The sequence below is a fragment of the Micromys minutus genome (assembly GCF_963924665.1).
Source record: "Micromys minutus genome assembly, chromosome: 10".
Taxonomy (NCBI): Eukaryota; Metazoa; Chordata; class Mammalia; order Rodentia; family Muridae; genus Micromys; species Micromys minutus.
The window spans coordinates 18,115,429-18,137,108 of record NC_137979.1 but is presented as its reverse complement, the minus strand read 5'-3'; the positions used below and the strand labels follow the sequence as shown (position 1 = coordinate 18,137,108).

At 43.4% G+C, this 21,680-nt stretch overlaps 1 protein-coding gene across 4 annotated transcripts in view; it reads left to right on the top strand.

Annotated features, from left to right (window-relative positions):
* The window catches only part of SHISA6 (shisa family member 6), a gene marked incomplete at both ends in the record, with an annotated part of 275,963 nt that extends 263,605 nt beyond the window's left edge, over window positions 1-12,358 (top strand). For 2 of the 4 annotated variants that reach the window (XM_080924419.1, XM_080924417.1), the window contains 3 exons: window positions 4,934-4,990; window positions 9,735-9,887; window positions 11,811-12,358. In XM_080924419.1, the coding sequence (XP_080780545.1) occupies window positions 4,934-4,990; window positions 9,735-9,887; window positions 11,811-12,358 (758 nt within the window). The remainder of the gene's footprint in view (window positions 1-4,933; window positions 4,991-9,734; window positions 9,888-11,810) is intronic. The other 2 variants (XM_080924420.1, XM_080924418.1) reach the window with 1 other exon arrangement.
* Between the last annotated feature and the right edge of the window lie 9,322 nt (window positions 12,359-21,680).

Below are 21,680 nucleotides of genomic sequence, written 5' to 3'. Positions count from 1 at the left end.
GTCATTGCTTGGGTTTTTTTTTAAGGTTTGATAGTGTGCATTAAGATCTTACTAGTTACAATGAGCATAAAGTACATGTAAAACAGGATGTAACCTGGAATTAGTCAAAGTTTTCTTGGTGTGTAAAAAGTAAACATAATGGTTTTTTCTTTCTTTTTTTTTTCTTTTCTTGAACTTCACACAGTCTGTGAGTTGTTTCTGGGGTAAGAAAAATAATAATAATAATTTTGGATTGAAAAAAATTTGCTGTCAGTGAGATGGGTCTTTCTAAATGCATGATAATATGAATAAATTACTAAACAAAAATACCATGCTAGCACCCCAAAAGTGATAAAAGGGTATCTATTCCTCAGTAGAAGCTTTTACAGGGGTTCTATAGTTTTAAACTAATAGACTTTAAAATGTCCAATAGATATTTTATTATTATTTTTATGTTGTATATATGAATGTTTTGCCTTCATGTTATCTATGTGAACTATCTCTCTTATTCAGCTTATTTCAGAAGACTCATGGAGTCTTAGATCCTCTCTCTCTCTCTCTCTCTCTCTCTCTCTCTCTCTCTCTCTCTCTCTCTCTCTTCTCCTCTCTCTCTCTCTCTCTCTCTCTCTCTCTCTCTCTCTCTCTCTCTGTGTGTGTGTGTGTGTGTGTGTGTGTGCAGTGCCTCCGCAGGCCAAAGGGAATGGAGCTTGGGTGCTTAGCAAGAGTATCAAGTGTTGATATCTTAAAGAAAGCTATGGCTTATAATTCAAGGAGCAAAGAGCAAAGATCTCATGTCTTTTCGCTACTTAATTTAGAGTAAGAAAACTAGAATGAATGAATGAATGTGTGAGTGTATGAGGACTATATTCCCAAGTATGAGAAGGCAGTACACACACTGGTCAAAATTTAGGGGCTAGTGCCAGCGCCAGACTCAGCTGCTGTCTATAGACCCTCAAACAACATTTTTCAGCCTCAGATGCCTTATTTCTAAATTGATAATGGTAGTGATATGGACCCTCTAAAGTTGTCAATAAAATAACAAAAGCCAAACCTCTAGCACTTTGCTTAAAAAAAAAAAAAAACTCTGTATTCACAGAGACCCAAAAGACACATGTAGTGATATACACACCAAGACACACAAGATACACACCACACACACACACACACACACACACACACACACACACACACAGCATTTTTGCTATTGTACTTCTCCAAACCCTCTAAATATCCAATATGCCAAATACTAGGTAAATAATTTAGAAGCATAGATAAAGAAACATCCAATAGATAAAGATTGCACCACTTTGCTTTGCAAAATCATAATTTTAATACCAAACCTTAACAGTGTTAGCACATAAAATTCAAATTCTTTATGAGAGTATGTGTATATATGTATAAGTTAAATATGAGCAAATGAATTCCGGAGTTGTAATAAAATAAAACACTGGAATCAAATCAGCCATGTCCTGGGAGAAGATGAATGTTTCAGCATTAGAAAATCTACCATCTACTTTGGCACATTGGGAGGCAATTGACAATGTGTTGACCCAGAAACGTAGTTATTAGCCTAAGGAAATAACACTCAGCCAAAGACTGTGTTCAAGGTTATCTGAGGTAACGTTATTAAATTCTTAAGCAATCCAAATACCCAAACTGGAGGAATTCTCAAATATACTTAGGTTACACCGTGCTTAAACAAATAGACTATGCTTGTGTGACATATAGAAATAAAAGACAGACTTTCCTATAGGAAGAACTTTGTTCAAATCATTAAAAGAATGTTTCAATGATTATTTCAAAATGTAGAAATATATTCATGATGTTGTCCATTATACATAGAAAAAATTAAAATAATATGTACAGCGAACTCAGGCTATACATTTAATATCTGTGTTTATTTATGGGTATGTACTATATACAGATGAATCACGTAAATACACAAACATGTAAATATAAATATTTGGCTGCTTCCTTGCTTTTGCTGATGTAGAAATGATGTGATGTGTAGTTGTCTACAGTTATCATTTTGTGATAATGTGAGGATAAAGTTACCATCGTGTTTTGGTTCTTCTTAAGCAGATCAATCTCCATGAAAACACACACACACACACACACACACACACACACACACACAAACACACACACACACACACACACACACACACACACACACACACACTTATTCATTATAATGTTAATGAAGTGGGTGTGACAGAGAATGAGTTTGCACAGCCCTTTATGAAGCAAGGAAAATAGGAGGGAGAATAAGAGGTCATGGTGGTAGTTATAAGGCAGTTTTAATTTTCATTTCTGTAGTTCATTTGAAATAATATTCCTTAATGCCAGCACAGAAAATAATGCTAAATGTTAGAAAAATTACTTTCAATGAATCTCAAACAAGGAGCAAAACACCACCCATATTTGATGTCAAGTCACTTACCTGGTTATGACTTCATCCTTTACAGATGCAGTAGAGATTACAGTTCAGGTACCTGGGGAATTTCAGATGGTATCTGGCTATGACAAATGAATAGTATATATTCTTTAAACTCTACTCCCTAGTCAAGACTATTTTAAGGATTAGTCAAGAAAAAAGATCCATGTGAGAACAAACAAACCTAGGAAACATTATGTTAAGTGAAATATGTCAGCAGAGAAAGACAGATTATGGCATATTCTCCCTGTGTGTGGATGCCAAAATAGTTGATCTCGGTATTGAATAGTGATTTCTAGAAGCTGGAAAGTATGTGGGGGAACGAGAGAAGAGAGAAGCTGGTTACGTTCTAGAGATTCACATCACAGGGTTGGAGGTAGCAAAATCTGTTTGCAATACCTAGTCTGTATTCTATGACTGGCAAGAAGAGATAAGCTTAAAGCTTTCAAACAAACAATGAGGTGGGCATGTTAATTACCCTGGTTTTACCATCTCATATTGTGCATGTGTCTTTAAATAGTATGTTATACACCCAACCAAGTGCAATAATTAAAAATCCCAGAGAGAGTATAGAATAAAAAGAAAATACCCTAGTTTAACATGGGTCATGGAGTGTAACTGGCTACCAGAAAGGATTCCCTGGAGGCCAGATGTCTGGCACCCCTTCCGGCTGTCACTGGGACTCTGTGACGGAAGATTCAACATGTCACCAGTAACTGTCATTCCATCCATTCAACATGGCCTCTATTTTTTTTTAAATCTTGCCACGTTGTTTTAAGAAGGAAAATCAAACCAAATAAGCAAAGAAACAACAAAAGTTGACCTTGCTTCCTGTCCTCTCCTCTTTTGTCAAGGGTTTTCATTGGGTGGCCTAGACTGGGCTCTAGCCTCCTCCTCCTTATCTCAGCCTCCTGAATTCTGAGATCACAGACCCTCCCCACAACACAGCTTCTCTCATCCCTCTCTCTCCTCCCTGTCTCAACTCTCCTCCGCACTCTCACACTCACCTCTCTCCTCTCTTTTTTATCCCCCCTTTCTCTACAATATGGAGTGAAATGTTCTCGTATTGCCTAAAACCAGCTCAAAGGCAGAATGGATTCAACAATTCAGTCAACCCTCTTCCTTGACTGGATGTTCTGCTGGCCTATTTGAAGGATCCAGTTTTAATAGAAGAAACAAGCCATCACTCACCTATGCTAGAATTGTGTGTTTGAAAAAAAGAGAGAATAATTTGTCATGGAAGCAGTGAAAGAGAAATCTTGGTTTTAAAAAAGTGATTTGTGACTGGATTCAGGAGATCATTGTGGAAGAAGAATTTATTTTTTGTTGGCTATGTGGGATGAAAGCAGAGATTTGCCAAAATGACTAATGTTTGGAATTCTAAGCTCATGGGACATCAGTGTCATGGGCCAGAGCTCGAGCATTGAATAATAAAATGGCAAAGTCATTTTGTAACAGGCAGGGATGAAAGGGGTCCATATGTGATTTAAGATCTAACATTCAGGCTACATGTGATTCAGAAGTAAACCTTTTAGGCAAGAAGTGAAGTTCTGCACAAGAACCCAGCTCTTCACGAACCCCAAGACATCTGTGCCCAACAAATGCCCAATATTTAGAAGAAAAGGGGACTAGAGTGTGAGACAATGGGTTAGAAGTCACTTCAATAATTTGCACAGAGATGTAGATAATATCCCAGCCCTGCAAAGATAGAAGAGCTATGACTTATAACTCATGGAACAAACAGCAAAGACCTCATGTCTTTTCTTCTTGTTTTAGTTAAAATCAGATACATATACCAATGAAAAGCAAGAATTTATTAAAGTAGTAAGGCAATGTTGGAATATACTTTAGAGGCAAAACCAAATCTTCATTCAAACCACTTTATAAACCTTTGGAATGGCATGAGCTCTGAGCATTGGCAGCCTGGCTCTATTGATTTTATTGTTCATTCAATCTAAGTGGGCTTCTGTGTTGTGAATAGAGAGAACGCTTTGGAATTATCAGGCTGAATCCTTTAGCCAAGAACCCAGAACTCCTGACCTCAGGCAGTGAACATTGCCTGATCTGCATATCAGGTGTTGTCAGGCATGTATATATAAAGAAAAAGAATCTAGTTCCCTCTGTATTAGGTTCTTCTTTCCTGACCCACATGTAGCCTAATACAGCCTATATGGCTAGTCATCCAGATCCAAGGATGTGTGTGTGTGTGTGTGTGTGTGTGTGTGTGTGTGTCTTGTGTGTGTGTGTGTGTGTGTGTGTGTGTGTGTGTGTGTGAAGGGGATGTCACCACAGTGATGTAGTTGGAAAGAAACAGAGACAGCAGGAAGAGTTTGTTTGTTTCTTTGTTTCTTTGTTTGTTTGTTTTTTGAGCCTAGTATATTATTGCATGCCTTTCTGAGAAAGGCTTCCTTTGAGTCAGATGGAAACTGTAGAAATGGGATAAAGAGAAGTGCTGTTGTGTTGGAAAGCCAATAGAATGCCTGACTTCTTCTAAAATGTCTTTTCTGTGACTTTCAGGTGATCGTCAGTATAATCATCCAATATTAAGCAGCGCCACCCAGACCCCTACACATGGTGAGAGTTGACCGAGAGCATTCTATATCTCGTCTGTATGCCAAGTGGCTCCCTTCCAAAGATGGGAGAAGATGGAGACATGTGCCTGCCTTCCCTCAGGCCACAAAACTTTGTTCTTCCTTTGAGAACATTGTCCTCTGGATGTTTGTGTCTGACATAAGAATACTTTTTATGCCATAAAAGAGAAGGGAGAGCCTTTCTCAACTCATTCATATTTGTAATCTCCTTTGGTTCCTGTGGCCTCAGATTCCATAAATCTATAGCAAGAAGATTTATGTTCTTTTGCTTAGAGCCTTTAGGTATCACTGGCAAGCAAAACAAGACTTAATTGAACCATCTTGCCCTTCCCCAAACTAATTAATATTTGAACAAATTCAAGATTGATTTGAGCTTTACCCTCTTGGCAGAGAAGAGGCTGAGGGTTGCCCAGCAGAGGTCTGTTAGCCAAAGGACAATGGGTGGTAAGACCACCTTTCCCTGTCAGTCCTAACGTCCTCCCAGAAGACCAGAGCTTAACACTTGGATCCCCAGATAAAAACTATTTGGAGTCTCTCAAAACTCATGAGAATATGTGACAGTCCTGTGAACTGTGATCTATTAGTTATGCTTCTCTCCTCACTATGAAAGCTTAAGAAATTAAATAATGATTGATATGTGTTTCTTGAGAGACACAATCAAAATAAAGGTAGATCTGAAGCCAGGTCTGATGGTGCAGCCTTACAATCTTAGATAATAATAAACATGAGGCAGGAGAATTGCCAGCTTCCATGCCTATTGAAGCTAGAGAATTGGTTCAAGGGCAAACTGGGAAACTTAGTGAGCTATTGTCTCAAAGCAAAAACAAAAGCTAGATCAGTGGTAGTAATTTGTCTAGCATACACAAGGTTCAGTGTTTATTCTCCATACAGCAAGAGAAAAATAAGATGAACCAGTCAGCACCTAGCAGAGGGATTACTATTCTTGAGCCATATTATGTAGCACCTTAGCATGGAGGCTAGGACACATCTAAATTAGGAAGTGGCATAGGGTATTGTGACATGCGTTTTCAGTGCTACCAGCTAGAGAACACCTGTTATGAGAGGGTAGGAACATAATTAGAAGCTTCTGGTTGTAGGATATAAGAAAAAGAGAGCTGAGATCAGTTCCAAGAGGTTGATGCTAGGTGTAATGTTGATTGTGGGGACAATAAGGAAGCACGAGATCAGGAACATCTTTAAAGTAAGAATTGAGATGGTTTTGTCACTCAAAATTTGTATCTCAATGAGAATCAATGAAGACTGAAACGGAGAGCCAAAAGTATTTGGAAGAGTGGAGCCTTGGCTACGGATACCATCTAAGGAATAAGAAAAAAAGCCAGCGTGCAGGAATTGGTGATAGTGAATTTGAATCTGAATTTATAGAATATGCTATGACTGTAGAAGATACAGGGAAAAAATGTTCCAAAGGTAGTTTGAGGCCGAAGCTAGGGATGTTTTCATTAATCTTTGAAGGGGGTAACAGAAGACTTGAAAGTGAGGACTGTCTGCAAGAATTCTGCAGAGGGAAATAGAAGGCAGAGGCAGGGAGTCTGAGAAATGTTGTGGGGAATAGTGAGTGGGAAGAAGAGCCAGAAAAGGCAGGCAAGGAAAGCTTACATGTGTTCTGTAACATTCTGAACAACTACTGAGCTGAGCTTCCTCAGGAAGAGCCAACACAGGCGTAGAGTACAAACAGAAGGGTTGTTCCCTACTCCACCTCTTCCTGTCTTCTCTCTTCCAGCTGGTACAAGGCAATGGGGATAGATGGGGCCCCAATGTCAGTTCTTGAGGAGCTCATAGAAGATTTAAAGTAGAGCTTGCCTGCATTCCTTTCTCGGATGATACTCTTTCCCCCAACACCAGAGAATAATCAGAACTACCAGGAAGGCAGGAAAGACCTGAATCTACTTGATCAACCCAAAAGCATTAACTAGATCCTTAGTTTGGGCCATGCTATGGGAGAGAAACAGGAAAATAAGAAAGCATGTCTACTGATGCAAAGATCTCTAAAGCCATTTGAGATAAACAAAATCAGGTCATGTCAAATCATTAGACATCAGTGAGAGACTGAGTGTCACTGGGTGAACGGGGATGGCAGGTAGAAGAGCAGATATCATTGAGGACTGACAAAATGTAACAAGGTCACAGTCACAAGCCATTAGTTAAAGAAGAATGTACTCAAGGAAGGAAAACAAAACAAAAAAAAAAAAAAAAGTAGGGCATCCCAATCAAAAACAACCTTGATTGAGGGGGTGCTTAGGCAAGCACGGTCGGGACAAAAGGCGGGATGTTTTTGGCTCAGTGGTAATTTCAGAATAAGTGGTAGATGACAATATATAAATCTACTGCATTTGGAAGAGAGAGAGAACTGAGCAATGACCTGAGTGGCAACAGGATGCCAAGACTCAGGGGGAACCCTGTTCTTCAGGAACCAGAAATAGTAGATCAGTGGCTCTGAAGAAAGTGTGGAGAGCAGCACTCTCAGCTTCATGCCCACTCCACTTCCTGGCATCTGTCCTAGTCCATGCCAGGGAGGCTCTCTCTGTACAGCATGTTCTGATCTCTTGGGATACAGAGCATCCCTCACCCCCTCACATATGTACGAAGCTGGCACAAACACCAGCTTATTGGCTGAAATCCCCTGGCTCAATCCCCAGATCTGGGGGTGACAACACAGGCAGGGAGGGAGAGAGAAGCCAGGGGTTCCCATGCCTGGGGCAATCCTTGGATACAGCCTAGGAAGGTGACTTTCACAGGGTCAACAGGATTCTTGCATTCTATAATGTTACACTCTCTGCCAAGAGGTGTAGAAAACACAATTCACCTATACATTGAACCCAACTCAGGGCCTTCCCCTTCTCAGAGAACCTATGGCTTTGAGGAGTTCTAAACAAAGAGAATGGATGGATTGTACAGCCAGACTGCTGTTTCCCTACTCATTTCTGGGAATGGTATCACTATCTCCCTGGAAATGAACTGTTGACTTCTTTTTTTATGGCTCCTCCTCATGTCAATCAAGCATCAAGGCATTTTGTTTCTTTCCCCTAAACCTCGATTCCATTTAGATCCTGATGCTCATCATTCCCTTACCCATCCTTTACTCCTGTCTTATGTTTATCCTGAATCTTTCTTCCAGAGCCCACTCACCCTGATTTTGTCATCACCATTTATCCACTCCAGTGACCATTAGTCATCTCTATTCCTTTCTTGACTTTTCCCCTTGGCCTGGCAATGAACCATATTCTACTATCTGTCTGCTGACTTTGGAATCTCGGGATCTTTCTCAGGGAATGTGGGGTGGGGGGAGGAAGAAGGTACAATAGGCAAGTTTTGCTCAAGTTTCTCCTTCTGGGAGCTTAGAAATTCCTATGGCAGCCTCTGTGAAAGGACTTAAAAGTAAGTAGGCAGTGGTAGATATGTAGAGACTTGCCAACCATGGAGAATAGCAAGGCCTAAGGGAGCTGCCCGGAGGTACACAACTTCATGGTTTGGATGTGGATTGCTCTTGTTCCTGTGGAGGCTGGATGCCTCCCTGTAGAGGAATTCAAGGGAGGGGAGGTAGGAGTGGGTGGGTGGGTGAGCTTCCTCATAGAAGCACAGGGAGGGGAATGGGATAGGGGGCTGCTGAGGAGGGAAAACCACAAAGGAGGATAACATTTGAAATGTAAATAAATAAAATAACATAGACAGACAGACAGATAGGATGTGGATGGCAGCTGCCAGGGAGTAGAGTCCTGATTCTCCATAATCAGTGCAGCTGCTCTAAAGTTGGACTAGCCCAATACCAAAATTAGATCAGCCTACAGTTATTAGGATAAGACAGTATATTCATGTAGACATGGGTGATTTTATTTCTTTGTTTTGGGGTGTTTGGTTTGGTTTGGTTTGGTTTGGTTTGGTTTGGTTTTTGAGACAGGGTTTCACTGTGTAGCCCTGGCTGTTCTGGAACTCACTATGTAGACCAGGCTGGCCTCAAACTCGGAGATCTATTTTTAATAATATTTTCCTCCTTTTTTTTACCTTTTGTCTTTTTCTTTTGCTTTTTTTTTTTTTTTTTTTTTTTTCTGGCATTGATAACGTTATGCTTGTCTTAGTTTGGGGTTTCTATTGCTATGATAAAATACCCCAACCCCCACAAACTAAATAAGTTGGAGAGGAAGGGTTTACTTAGTTTTATACTTCCCCATTACAGCCTCCCCATGGAAGGAAATTAGGAGAGCAAATAGAGGAAGAACTTAGAGCAAGAATTGAAATGCAAGCCACAGAGGAGTGCTGCTTACTGGCTTGCTCTTTCATGGTTTGCTTAGCCTGCTTTCCTAAACCATGTAGGGTGATGGTTCCAAGAAGAGCACTGCTCCCAGTGAGACACACCCTCCTACATCCATCATTAATCAAGAAAATGCCCCAACAGCCTCACCTACAGGCAAGCTGATGGGAGCATCTTCTCAACTGAACTTTCTCTCTATGCAATTCCAGCTTGTGTCAAGTGGACAAAAGAAACTGTTGCTGAATGTTCCAATTGACTCCCCAATGACTGATCAGTATCTATAGGAGCAAGAGACAGCTAAGAGAATGCTTTCCCCAGGGATTGGGTCACCACTCTCTCCACTGAATCCTAGCATAGAGAAGTAGGATGGGGATTCTAGTCAGGAGTGGAGCAGAAAGATGAGAGAAAACTGGGCCACGCTTGCCTTCCTGTTCACTAATGCCATGCCCTTGCTTTTCAGAGAAGCCACGGATGAATAACATCCTGACATCGGCCACAGAACCCTATGACCTCTCCTTCTCACGCTCTTACCAGAACTTAGCTCACCTGCCTCCGTCATATGAATCTGCAGTGAAGACCAATCCAAGCAAGTACTCATCTCTGAAGAGGCTAAGTAAGTCAAGGCTGGCTGGAGTGTCGGTTTGTCTCAAGGGTCTTCAGGGTATTCTCTCTCATGTCACTCTCCTATCAAATATCCAAGGGACTACGTATGGAATCCCAGGAGCAAAGGAGTGAGTCGTACAGAGGATGCAGGGAATAGACAGAACTCTTTTCTTTGTTCTGTTGGTCCTATGCCCACCCTTTTCCTGGTTAAGAATGATGCTGTAGGGCCCTGAGGCAACTTTATCTTTACAAGCTGTACTTACCATTTATGTCTCAGTTCACCAGGTGTCTTCTTCAAACCATGAGCCTTACCATGTGTCATTTCTTGTAATATAGGTAACAAGGGCTCAAAAATCCATTCTATCCCAGCCAAGACCATCTCAAGCATCTGAACCTCCACACTGCCCATGCAAATCCTTTCATTTTATCTCTTATGTCTGCTTTATCCAGGGATCCACCTCTGCTCTTTGAGTCTGAGATGGGTGTCAGCATGGGGGGGGGGGGGTTGACACACTAAAATGTCAGAAAGTGCATTTAGGGACATTTTTCTTTATTGACCTGATCTCTGTGTAACCTGTTCTCATTTCCCTACACATGAGCCAACACCCTCACCTGTGTATAGGCGGTGTGTGTGTGTGTGTGTGTGTGTGTGTGTGTGTGTGTGTGTGTATGTGTGTGTGTGTGTGTGTGTGTGTGTGTGTATTAGGGATGTTACATAGAGCCCTGTGTATGCTAGACCAGCATCTGACTCCTGAGCTGTACCCCCAACTCCACTGGTCTCTTTCGATAGCTGCACAGCTTCAGCAGGTGCTCCGCAGCTGAGCATGCACTTGCAATCCCAGGGTGACCCACTCTGTTAGCAGTACAACCCAAGTCCACCACAGCCATAGTCAGAGAAATGCCGAGTTTTTATGGCAACAAATAAGCAACTCTAACCATCTGAGAGCTGGCCAGAAATTGGGGGGGGGGATGGGTCTTGGTATGCAAGATAGATCCTATCCCTAATCCTGAGCCCACTGAAGAAGCAGCATTCCCTCAGGAGCCAGAGAGTCCAAAAAGCTGTTTGTAGAAGACCTCCTTGCTGAATTCTGAGGCAATGCAGCCTCACGTGTGCCCTGGCAAAGGTCAAGGATCCATAGGGCTATTCTGGGAGAACCTACTGGGACAGGAGCCCAGAGCATCCGAGCAAGCTGCACACACAGTATTGCTACAGCCTGCTGCCTGGTGAGCACAAGTAGTTCATGTAGGCTGACGGTATGGCTGTGTGGGACTGGATCCCCATGTGTTGGCTCCATGTACATTGGTTGTTACTCCAGAGAAGGTGTTACTAGGTTCCTAGGTTACCAGCGAAGCTCCTCACAAACGCCCCCTAGATGAGCATCCTACTTAATTCTAACAAAAGCTGGTTCTGTGCCCAGTTTCCATAAGCAAGTGCTCTATCCATCATCAGAAAGCTGTCAGCTCTACCTGGTTTTGTTTTTGACCAGGAGCCAGTCTACTTCAGAAGGGCATGCAGCAGATATAGCAGGCAAGCCAAAGGAATGAATACCCCGAGCTTGCCCTCAGCTCCGCCATGAGCTGGGTGGGGAAGTCCTTTAACCAACTCCCAAGGTGATCCCTGAATGAGAAACAGCGTCTGGGGACCCACTGAGCATATGGCTCTGGGACAAAGGCAGTTAGTGCCCCGCTGAATTACAGCCCATATTTCGCAAGCCCTCAAGGATTGGTTTGTGTATACAATAGAGTAGGGAGTTAATGTCACCTGTCTGTCCTCCCACCCCACCTACTCTACTAAGGAAACGAGTTTGATTTCATTCTCCTTGTAGATTTTAGATCTGTGTTGTTCACTTGCACATGCACACACGACCCACCTTACTCTTCCTGGGTCGTGGTTGCCCCAACACCTCATTGCTTTCTCTCTGTTTCCTTGCAGCGGACAAGGAAGCTGATGAGTATTACATGAGACGGAGGCACCTGCCAGACCTTGCAGCCCGTGGTACCCTCCCCCTCAATGTCATCCAGATGTCTCAACAGAAGCCACTTCCTCGAGAACGGCCACGCAGGCCCATCAGGGCCATGTCCCAGGACAGGGTCTTGTCTCCACGTCGGGGATTGCCAGATGAATTCGGCATGCCCTATGACCGCATCTTGTCTGATGAACAGCTGCTCTCCACAGAGCGCCTGCACTCCCAGGACCCGTTGCTGTCCCCAGAGAGGACAGCCTTCCCGGAGCAGTCTCTGTCGCGGGCCATCTCGCACACGGACGTCTTTGTGTCCACGCCAGTGCTGGACCGCTACCGCATGACCAAGATGCACTCCCATCCCAGTGCCTCCAATAACTCCTATGCCACCCTAGGCCAGAGCACGGCAGCCAAGCGCCATGCCTTTGCCTCTCGCAGACACAACACGGTGGAACAGCTGCACTATATCCCGGGCCATCACACCTGCTACACAGCCAGCAAGACCGAAGTGACCGTGTGACCCGCAGTGTGGCAGGGGCTGCAGGACAGAGCAGAGTAGGGCAGGGGTGGGTGAGAAGCACAGCATCCAGCCTTGCTTTTCTCCTCTCCCTGGTCCCCCCCCCCCATTGAAGCTAGAGGTGGGCTGCCTTTGTCCAGAAAGCCATACCCCCAGGGAGATGGCGCCAAATGCCTGGTCCAACAAGCACAGACCCAGGCTCTTTAAAGATCTTTCTCTCCCAGTAGACTCCCCCCTGCAGATGAGCAGTGTGGTGAGGCCCAGGTCTTCCCAACACCTACACCACTCCCTCAGTCCCTGGTCTGCCCCTTCCTGGGGACGCAGCCGCAGGTTCCGCCAGCCAGTGGACCCTCTCCTGAAGGTAATCTGAAGCTGCCTGAGTTTGAACAGCCAGCTGGCTAGAGGGTGCAGTCAGTGGGCTGACCGAATAGGCGACTCGGTCTTCTTCCTTTATCTACAACTGCATCGCAGATCTCTTAGTGCCTAAAAACTGCCTGCTCGCTCTCAGCCAGAGAGCTGCTATGTCCATAAGCACAATATGATTCTCTTCCGCCCGCTGGAACTCTGGTCTCTACCGAGTCGCCCTTCCCTCGCTGAGCCCTGCAGCCCCACAACAGGGAGGGTTCCCTTCCTTTAGCTGTTTGGTTGCCCCTGCCTCTGTGCTGTGGGGTCTGTGCTCTCCCTGCATTCACTGTTTCTCCTCAAAGCTCTCTGGGGCTTTAGCGCTTGCCCACAGGAGGGGGCATTAGCACTTGCTCTTCAGAGAGGAGTAGCACCTGGGTTGCCAACCTCTGCGGCAGCCACCTGATTGTTTCCCTACTTCCTCCAGGTTGCAGGTCTGAACTAGGACCTCCTCTCAGGCCTGCCTTCTTCACCCGCGCTCTGCTCCCAGGAGGCACCTGCGGTGGGCAGCAAGCTAGGGTGGGGAGGACCACTGTGATGCCCAGGGGCTCAGGGGCTCACCATTCCCATTTTTGGGGCTCTGCCTGTCCCTCATCCATGAGCCTCGGGCAGAAGTTTCCAGACACAGACAGAAGAAACCTAGCCCCCCAAAAGAGCAAGAGCTCTCTGAGGTGGTCATGCTGGACCCTGCCCAGTTTTGTCCATGATGTTTACCCACACTACCACACCTTTTCTGTTTAGAACCCTTTCTCTCCCCCTTTGTTCTCTCCCAGACCTATCTCCCCACCTTGCTGCCTGAGGCTCCATCACTTTCCTCAGACCAGTGGATCCAAGGGGACCAAGATCCATTGGCAGATGCAAATAAATAATGGTGACCTAAGATGTTGCTCTGGGGACCATTTCAAGCTTTCCTTCTTTCAGGAGTACTTGGACATATGGCAGAGGCATCTTCAGCTCTGTGAAAGACCCCATTGCCAGTCCATCTCAGCCTCATCTTTGCCTCCAAACTGAAGGTGGACAGCTACTGGGAAACTATCAATGAGAGCAATCCTGCTCCCCCAAGATCAGAAGGAAGATGACAATGAGACCTCCCCATACACGCACACACCCTTCTAAGGGCCAGAGCACCTCCCTGGGACTGGGGAGAATCAGACCCAGAATGTCTTGTAGAATGACATAATAGATAAAACCATCACTTACCAGACTCCAACAGCAATGCCCTTACATCAGATTTTATCCCCCCTCCCCCGCCCCCAGTTCCGCATGGATAGCCCTTAAAAGGTGAAGTGGTGAGAAACTTGCATCTGTGCTGGTCATTTTTAATCCAGTCTAGAGAGCCACAGCGAAGTCAGAGGAGTACTTCCTCTTTCTGCTTTCAAGAGCTGTAGGCTCTCCCCAGCCCTTCTCCAGAATCCCCACTCTGAGCAGCTATATTCTGCATAACCCAGAAGGATGGAAGCTGGGGCGTCCAAAGGCAGTCTTTAGCCTCCCCACTGACAGGATGTCCCTTGCCCCAGGGGACCGGGAGGCCTCAGACTATTCTTCTTTGCTCCCTGCAAACACATAAACCTTTTTAAGGGCTGGTCCCCATGGGTCTATGAGCATTTGTTGCAAAAGGCAAGGCTCACGGGAAGAGAGAAACTCAATCCAAATAGAGAATAGCTCACTTCCAGAAGCAAAGGCATGTCTCATAGCTGACCCGAGCCCAGCACCCTGTAACTCTCTTTAACCTTTTTCTGGTCCCTTGTGCTGGCCATGTGCTGGTGGAAAAGGGAAATGACAAGACTGTGGTGAGCAAGAATCCCCTCCCATGTGTATGTTTGTACATCCCACGGAGACTCTTCCAGATGCCAAGTTTTCCAGCCTTTGGGGAGCAAGGCCTTATCCCAGGCTTTTCCCCCAGCCTTGGCTCTGACAAGGTGTCCGTCTATCGTCTTGTCTGTCTGTCGTCTGTCTGTCTGTCTCAGGGGTTGTTTAATAACTTGTTTTCCAAACTATTTCTCATCCCTGCCTTACCACCATCCGGTATAAAGTACCTGGCATCAGTTCCATCAGAAAATTCTAATGGAACGCTTGCTTCTCCTGAAGGCTTTTCTTTGCTTTACCCTTGGAAGGAAAGGAAGAATAACAGGGATATAACTCTACAAACTACGCGAGTCCAGTTCCCCACTCCAAACTCCGGAAAACTGTGTCTTAACTGGGACATGGAAATACAGTAACCAACCCCCATCTTCAGTTTTGCATGCCTCCATTTCAATTACCTGTAGACCATCATGATCCAGAAATATTTATATTTGTCTTAACTCTTTTGAGAGTCTACAATTGCATAGCCTTTATTACGTATATTCTTATAACTTGCCCTACTTTATTATTGTTGATCTCTTCCTGTGCCTAATTTACAAATTAAACTTTATTGTATGTGTATGTATAAGAAGAAAAGAACACAATATCTATACAAAGAGTGGTACTGTGTGTGGTTTCAGGCACCCAATGGGATCATTGGAGCTGATCCCTCAGTGATACGGGAAAAGCACTAGATCCCATCAACCCATCCATCACTCCAGAACCAGCTCTGTTGCTATATGAAGTCACATGAGTGTCTGGGGCTGGAACCCCAGTCACTGCTTCTAACCCAAGTAGGCTGGTGTCCTCTGTCACAGAGGAGGGCTACGGCCCCTTCATGATAAACACTCATATCCCAAGCAAACCCGAGATTTCCCTCTGCATGTTTCCATGGCCCAGGACTTGGGTATGTACAGGTCCCACTTACCCCAAGTGTTCTTCCTGAAGACCCCTTACCACCCCCATTCTTGATCACTCCTTTTTTACTTCTTCCAGTGAACTCTTGGCTCCATATATTCATGAGCCTAAAAAAGCTTGCCAGTAATTCCTTAACCTCCTAAGTGGACTTTGACCATCAGAATTCCCCAGTGTCTTAGGCAATGTTTCCCTTGAGAAGGTCCAGTCCTTCCCCCCATTAAAATCTCTCCTTCTTTACATTCTTATTACTGTCTTAACCCCCTCCACCAGTGTCCTCTTGCCTTCCTCTCATTTCTCTTCAGTCATCCAGCTTCCCCCAACCCTGATATCTCTTACCTGGGCCTACTGAAATCTCTAGTTTTAAGAATTAGAGCTCTTGATGCAAACTGTGAAGACTCTGGCATTCTGTGTTCAAGCCCTTTGTTTGCTTCATCATTGGTTTGTTATACTTCCTCACATGGGAAATGATGCCCCAAGGTGTGAGGTCATTGGGCTCCCCACATCCCTATGATCTGTAAAAGGGACGGGAGAGAGCTGCCTGATTAGAGGTGCCATGGCCAAAAGATCAGCTTTGGTTCCTGTGGCTACCAGACTCAAGAAGCTCTTGACTAAGACGGCTACCAGCCCAGAGTCTTCTGCTCTGGCCAAAGATTCATCCCCTTTGATGCTTGTAGCTCTTGCCTCTACTCCAACACTCTTCCTCTCATAGACATCACAGCTTTTCCTTCATCCAAAGACATGAAGATCTTGTAAGTCTTCAACTATGAGAAGTAATCATCACAACATCTCTGCCACCAAACTCAACCCATTGCCTTTGAAGAGTTCTTGATGGACACCTGCTTCATCCTTCATTCTGTCCACAGATATCTGTGGACTGAACCCAAGGTCATAGTTTGAAAGGGCTGCTTATCACTTGAACCCTAGAAGGCACCTGCTCTGAGAGGAACAAGCATATTGACCACACATTCCTCTACCATTTTCTATGAATTTGGGAGAACTTCCAAATAGTTTCAAGAGGCTTGCTGTGCTTTTATGATGTATTATCAGGGCTTAAGTGTTATTTTTATAAGCAGTGCATTTTAATGGTAGGTTGAGCATGAAAGAGTCTCTGGTCCCTCTCTTTCTTTTTGGAAGACGATATATCAAGGAGAAACAAGAAACAGCACTGAGGCTCTAGAAACATGGCTTCTAGTTCTGACATTTGTCTCCATCTTGCTGTGTGAATATGGGCAAGTCGCATTCTAGTGCCTCATTTTCCTCACTTATAAAATGAGGAGCTTTGGCTAGATGAGCCCCCAAAGTTTCATCCAGCTCTTATACTCTAGGGTATTCAGTCTCCACTCTCCCTTCTCTACATTCATCACCATTTCAACTGAGCTGTGCCCATCATACCCTGCCTGCCCTGTGGCAACATCACCAGACTCCTCGACAGATTTTGGATGGAACCAATGGGTTTGGCATTGTACCTGAGAGTTAAGGCCTAACTACTTAACAGGTCACCAACCATGTCTCAGAAGCTTCTCATACAAACACACATGAGATTCCTGGGTGTCTATCGCTGTGAAATTCTCCGTTTTGGAGTTTTCGTTTTTGATGTCCTCAGAGCTGGAGGGAGGTAACTCGACTTTCAGAGAAGGGACAGGCTGAAAGATGGTCCAGAAGCCTGACGGTGACATTTGGGCATGGAATTTGTATGTAAGGTCAGATGGGAAATATGTCTCAAAGGAGCATTCTTGGCAGAGGTTCTGTGAGGCAAGGAATGCCATTGTATCCCATGCCACAGTGTTCATCCCAAAGAACACGTCTGGATGCTGAAGCTCCGACCACCAGGGTTACTGGGAGGTGGGTCTTCACCCCATCCCAGTATCTTTGTGGCCCTTCTTCATATTATCACCCTCCCCATGAAGGCTTTGGAAGCACCAATGGAAATGTCACGTCTCTGTCATCAAACCCATCTTGTAAATCGCAAACACATTAACCTTCTATCATTCAGAAAAAAAAAAATGATGCTGTGTGTTTGCTTAACCACCTCCCTCAGGTAGGGGAGGAGAAGACCCTGCTCAACACTGCTGCCAACCCTCCAGTTACCTTCAATGCTTCTCTACGGGAGGACTCATTCATTTGCTTCATAGTGGCAAATACGTCTCTATCCTGTAAACTCAACTAGATATTTTGTAGTAAAGAATTCTTGAAATTCTCTAATAAAAGGCAATTCTTACTGTAACATTTTTAGTTTGGGGACACAATTTCCTAAGGGGGGTTAAGGAACATTTTTACTCATTAGCTGGATTTATGGATTCTATGTTTATTATATGGTAGTATTATGAAAAGTACCTTTCTATCCGTACCTCTGCAGTTTCTCCGTCACTCACATGCCCCCATTACTGCTTCTGTATAAATTCATCATTCTCCTCCCCTGTCAAAGCACACCCTATATGTACTGTAAACAAAGATTGCTTTAGTAAGATTTAGTCTTAAGGATTTTTTCCACTTTTGTCAGTAACAGATATTTATGGATCAAAAAAAAAAAAAAAAATAAAGCTGTTTCAACATAACCTGTGTCTCTTAAAGTAGCCACATACTTATGGAACCAAAACCAAGGTGATGCATAAACAAGAAAGAACATGGGAGATACCTGTAGTTGGGAGAGGAAGCAGGGGTTGACTACAGACAGTTGCTAGGGAACTTTGGGTGTGATGAGATATTCTAAATCCTGATGTGGTACTAAGTTTCATGGTATAAAACTGTAATCCCAGAACTCAGGAGAATAATACAAAAGGATTATGAGTTAAGTTTGAGGCCAACCTGGACTACATACTGAAATGTGTTTTTAATAAAACAACAAATAAAATGTATGTTGCAGGAATGACATCAGAACTGCATAGATCACAGGGATCACCGCAATGTATGTTTATAGTGACAGTGTGCTATGGTATACCAATCAAGCTCGAAAAGATGAGGAAAGCAAAAAGTTAGACTCAGGACACTCTGTCACCTGAGAACAGAGATGAATTTTCCAGAGCTGTCTATATAGATCTACCCCAGCGCCGTTATTTGTAGATATCAGGTCTCAGTTTTATTTTAGTATTGGTTAGTTACCATGGCTGAGCAGGTTAAAGGTGGATAAAGACCCATGGCATCTAATCTGGAACATAAAAAGCCTGCCCCATGAAAATTGATTCAGATTTGCAGTTTTGTCCAAGACTCTGTCTCTGCGTGTGGCTGTGATATTATTTTCTTTGGCTCATGCTCCGTTTACTGCTAAGGTTACTGGTTGATCAGCAGAGCCTAGAAACAGGCTGAACAAACAAAATGCTGCCAGGGAGGGCATTTATTCTACCCCACAAGGTAGCATCTTTGTAGTTTTTAGAATCCAGAACTCAACATACTATCTTTCCAATCCTCTAACTCTCCTATAACCAAATCCTCTTCATAAGGAGGCATGGGGCTGATACTTTTAAATCCTAAGTCACACCTGGTAATATAGATCTGCAAATCGCAACTACTGAGGAGGCTTGGGAAAGAGGAACAGAAGTGAGTTCAAGGTCATTTTGAGCTAGAGCTGTCTCAATAGTGATTGATTCATTGATTGATTGATTGATTGATTGATTGATTGATACTTAGGCCTATCTCAGTGGTAAGGCATTTATTTATCACCCAAGGTTGTCATAGGTTCAATTCTGAAAAGAAATCCTTTTATTCTCTATTCCCAAGGGTTTGAACTCTCCTGAAATCAGCACAGCATTGGTTAGTTTTATGGTTTTGTTTTGTTTGTTTTTTCTGCACATGATAACACATGTTCCAGAACATGCTCCCTCATCATGACACTCACCATCTCTTTTCCTCTAAGTCAATCTCTCTAACACAGGACAACTCATAGCAAGTGCACACATGCAGAAATCCTTGTAGTCTATATTCATCAGTGAGAGGAAACTTTGGGAAAAACATATTTTTTGTTTGGATGACTTTTAAAGCAGTAAGATTTTATCCTAATGCCTGAAATACATATAATGACTGTATTATATTAATAGTCCTCAAAAGAAACTCTAGATATGTTCCTCGCTGAACATAAAAACGTAATAAGGTTTAAATTAAATGCATGCTCAAAGACTGACCTTCCTTGTTGCCTTCCTCCCTCTTTCCCTTTCTCCACGCTACCTTCCTTTCTTCCTTTGTTCCTTCATCCTTTCCTTCCTTTTCTTCCTTCTTTCCTTCTTCCCTTCTTTCCTTCCTTTCTTCTTTCCTTCTCTTCCTCTTTCCCTTCTTCCCCATCAGTTACTTCCTTTGTCCTATCCTTTCTTCCTTGCTTTTTTCCTATGTGTCTTTCTTCCCTTCTTCCTTTCTTCCTCCTTTTCTTCCTCCCTCCCTCCCTTTCTTCCTTCATTGCTTTCTTTCATTCCTCCTTCCTGTCATTAGAGTGTTAGGCTGTGGCCTCAGACCAAAAATGGCTTGGAACTCACCAGGAGTCCACTGAACTTGGAATCTTCCTGCCTGGGTTTCCTGAGTGCTAAAATTATATTGCTGAACCTCTTCAAAGCTCAGCTTTCTTATTTAAAACAAAATAGCTCAATCTATGAAGCATAAAATCCCTCCAAAATGCCTGTTTGGCACATTAGTCGATTATCTCTATAGCTTCACTAAAACTTAAGAGAACGGGAATTAGGAAAAGTAGGGGAAAAGAGGAGAATGGAATGGTAGACTGGGAGAGAGAGAAAGAGAGAAAGAGAGAGAGAGAGAGAGAGAGAGAGAGAGAGAGAGAGACTTATGAGACAGAATCTTTGCATGTGTCAGCATATCTACCCTTGTATCAAAAGATGGATGCCAAGAAAGGTGATATTGGACAAGATTTTGAGGAAAATTTCTTTGGTTTGACTTGAATTTTTTGTCATTGTCATTGGTGGTTCTGGAAGTTGAACTGAGGTATATGTTCTCCTGTTTAGCAAATAGAGTTCGAGATAGTCACATTCCCACATACCCTTTTCATTTTTATTTTGAGAAAGGATCTCACGAAGTTGCCTATCCTTAAACTCACACTATCTCCCATTCTGGAATTCCATTTAAGATTCTCCTTCCTCAACCTCCTGAAGTAGCCAGAATCACAGGTGTATGCTACTACATCCAGATGACTTAACTTGTCATGATTTTTCAAAACCTACAGCTTGATTGTCACAGAAATTCCAAAGACTTCATTTTTCCCCAGACAGTTCTAGACTGTTCATGGGTTCGCTGCTCTGACCTTAGAAAGCAAGCTTAGCTGCATTTTAGAAACATGAAGAGGAGAAAAGTTGTTTTTGTCATTTAATCCCCAGCCATAATTTCAAATCCAAGATACACCAGGGATGGCATCTGTGACATACTAAGACTATCACTCTGTACTGAGTGTGCTCTAAAGATTCTCTTATGGACCATAGAGCAAGCTATTCCCATGAGTCTCTCATGGCCATCATGGAAAAGACCTCCCTTTCTCCATAAAGGACACAGGTCCACATACTGGATTCCATTTCAGAGTTTTAGAAAACAAAAGCTTTAAGTGGGGTTCATCAGTACTCCCAGGCCCTCAAAAGAATATGTATAACCAGGGCACACACCCAAACTTTTTCAGTTAAAATTCTTTGTGGTAGGCCCTAAGATTTACTTCAAACAAGATCCCTACGTGACTCTAAATATGTTAAAAGTTGAGAAGCACACCATTTTTAAGTTGTCCCTTTCAGTTTTGAAAGTATAGGACCATACTACTTAGTTACAGTAGTCAAAGTGACCTTGGTTTCTATAGTACAATGACTTTAGGTAACTAACTTTTGTGAACAGATTAAAACAAAAATGAGCTTATAAGAGACAACTATTTAGGAAATGAAAAAAAAAAAAAAAAAACCCTGAGGTTTGATGTTCAAATTATCTATAAAAATTTATTATAAGAGAAACTATATGCACTCTTCAAGATAGCCTTATGAGGCTAGACAGGAACCTTCAGAATCACTCACATAGAACACATGTGTCAGATGCAGAAAGAATGGGGGCTAAGAATACAGATGTAGATGCAGTTCTAGGAGGAGTTCTGGGTATGATCAGACCTGCTCCTCTCATGTTTTCTGGAAAGTAAAGGGGAAGCTAATTTGAAGGAAGGAGAAAAGACAGTCCAGGGGGAATTCCTGGAGAATCCCAG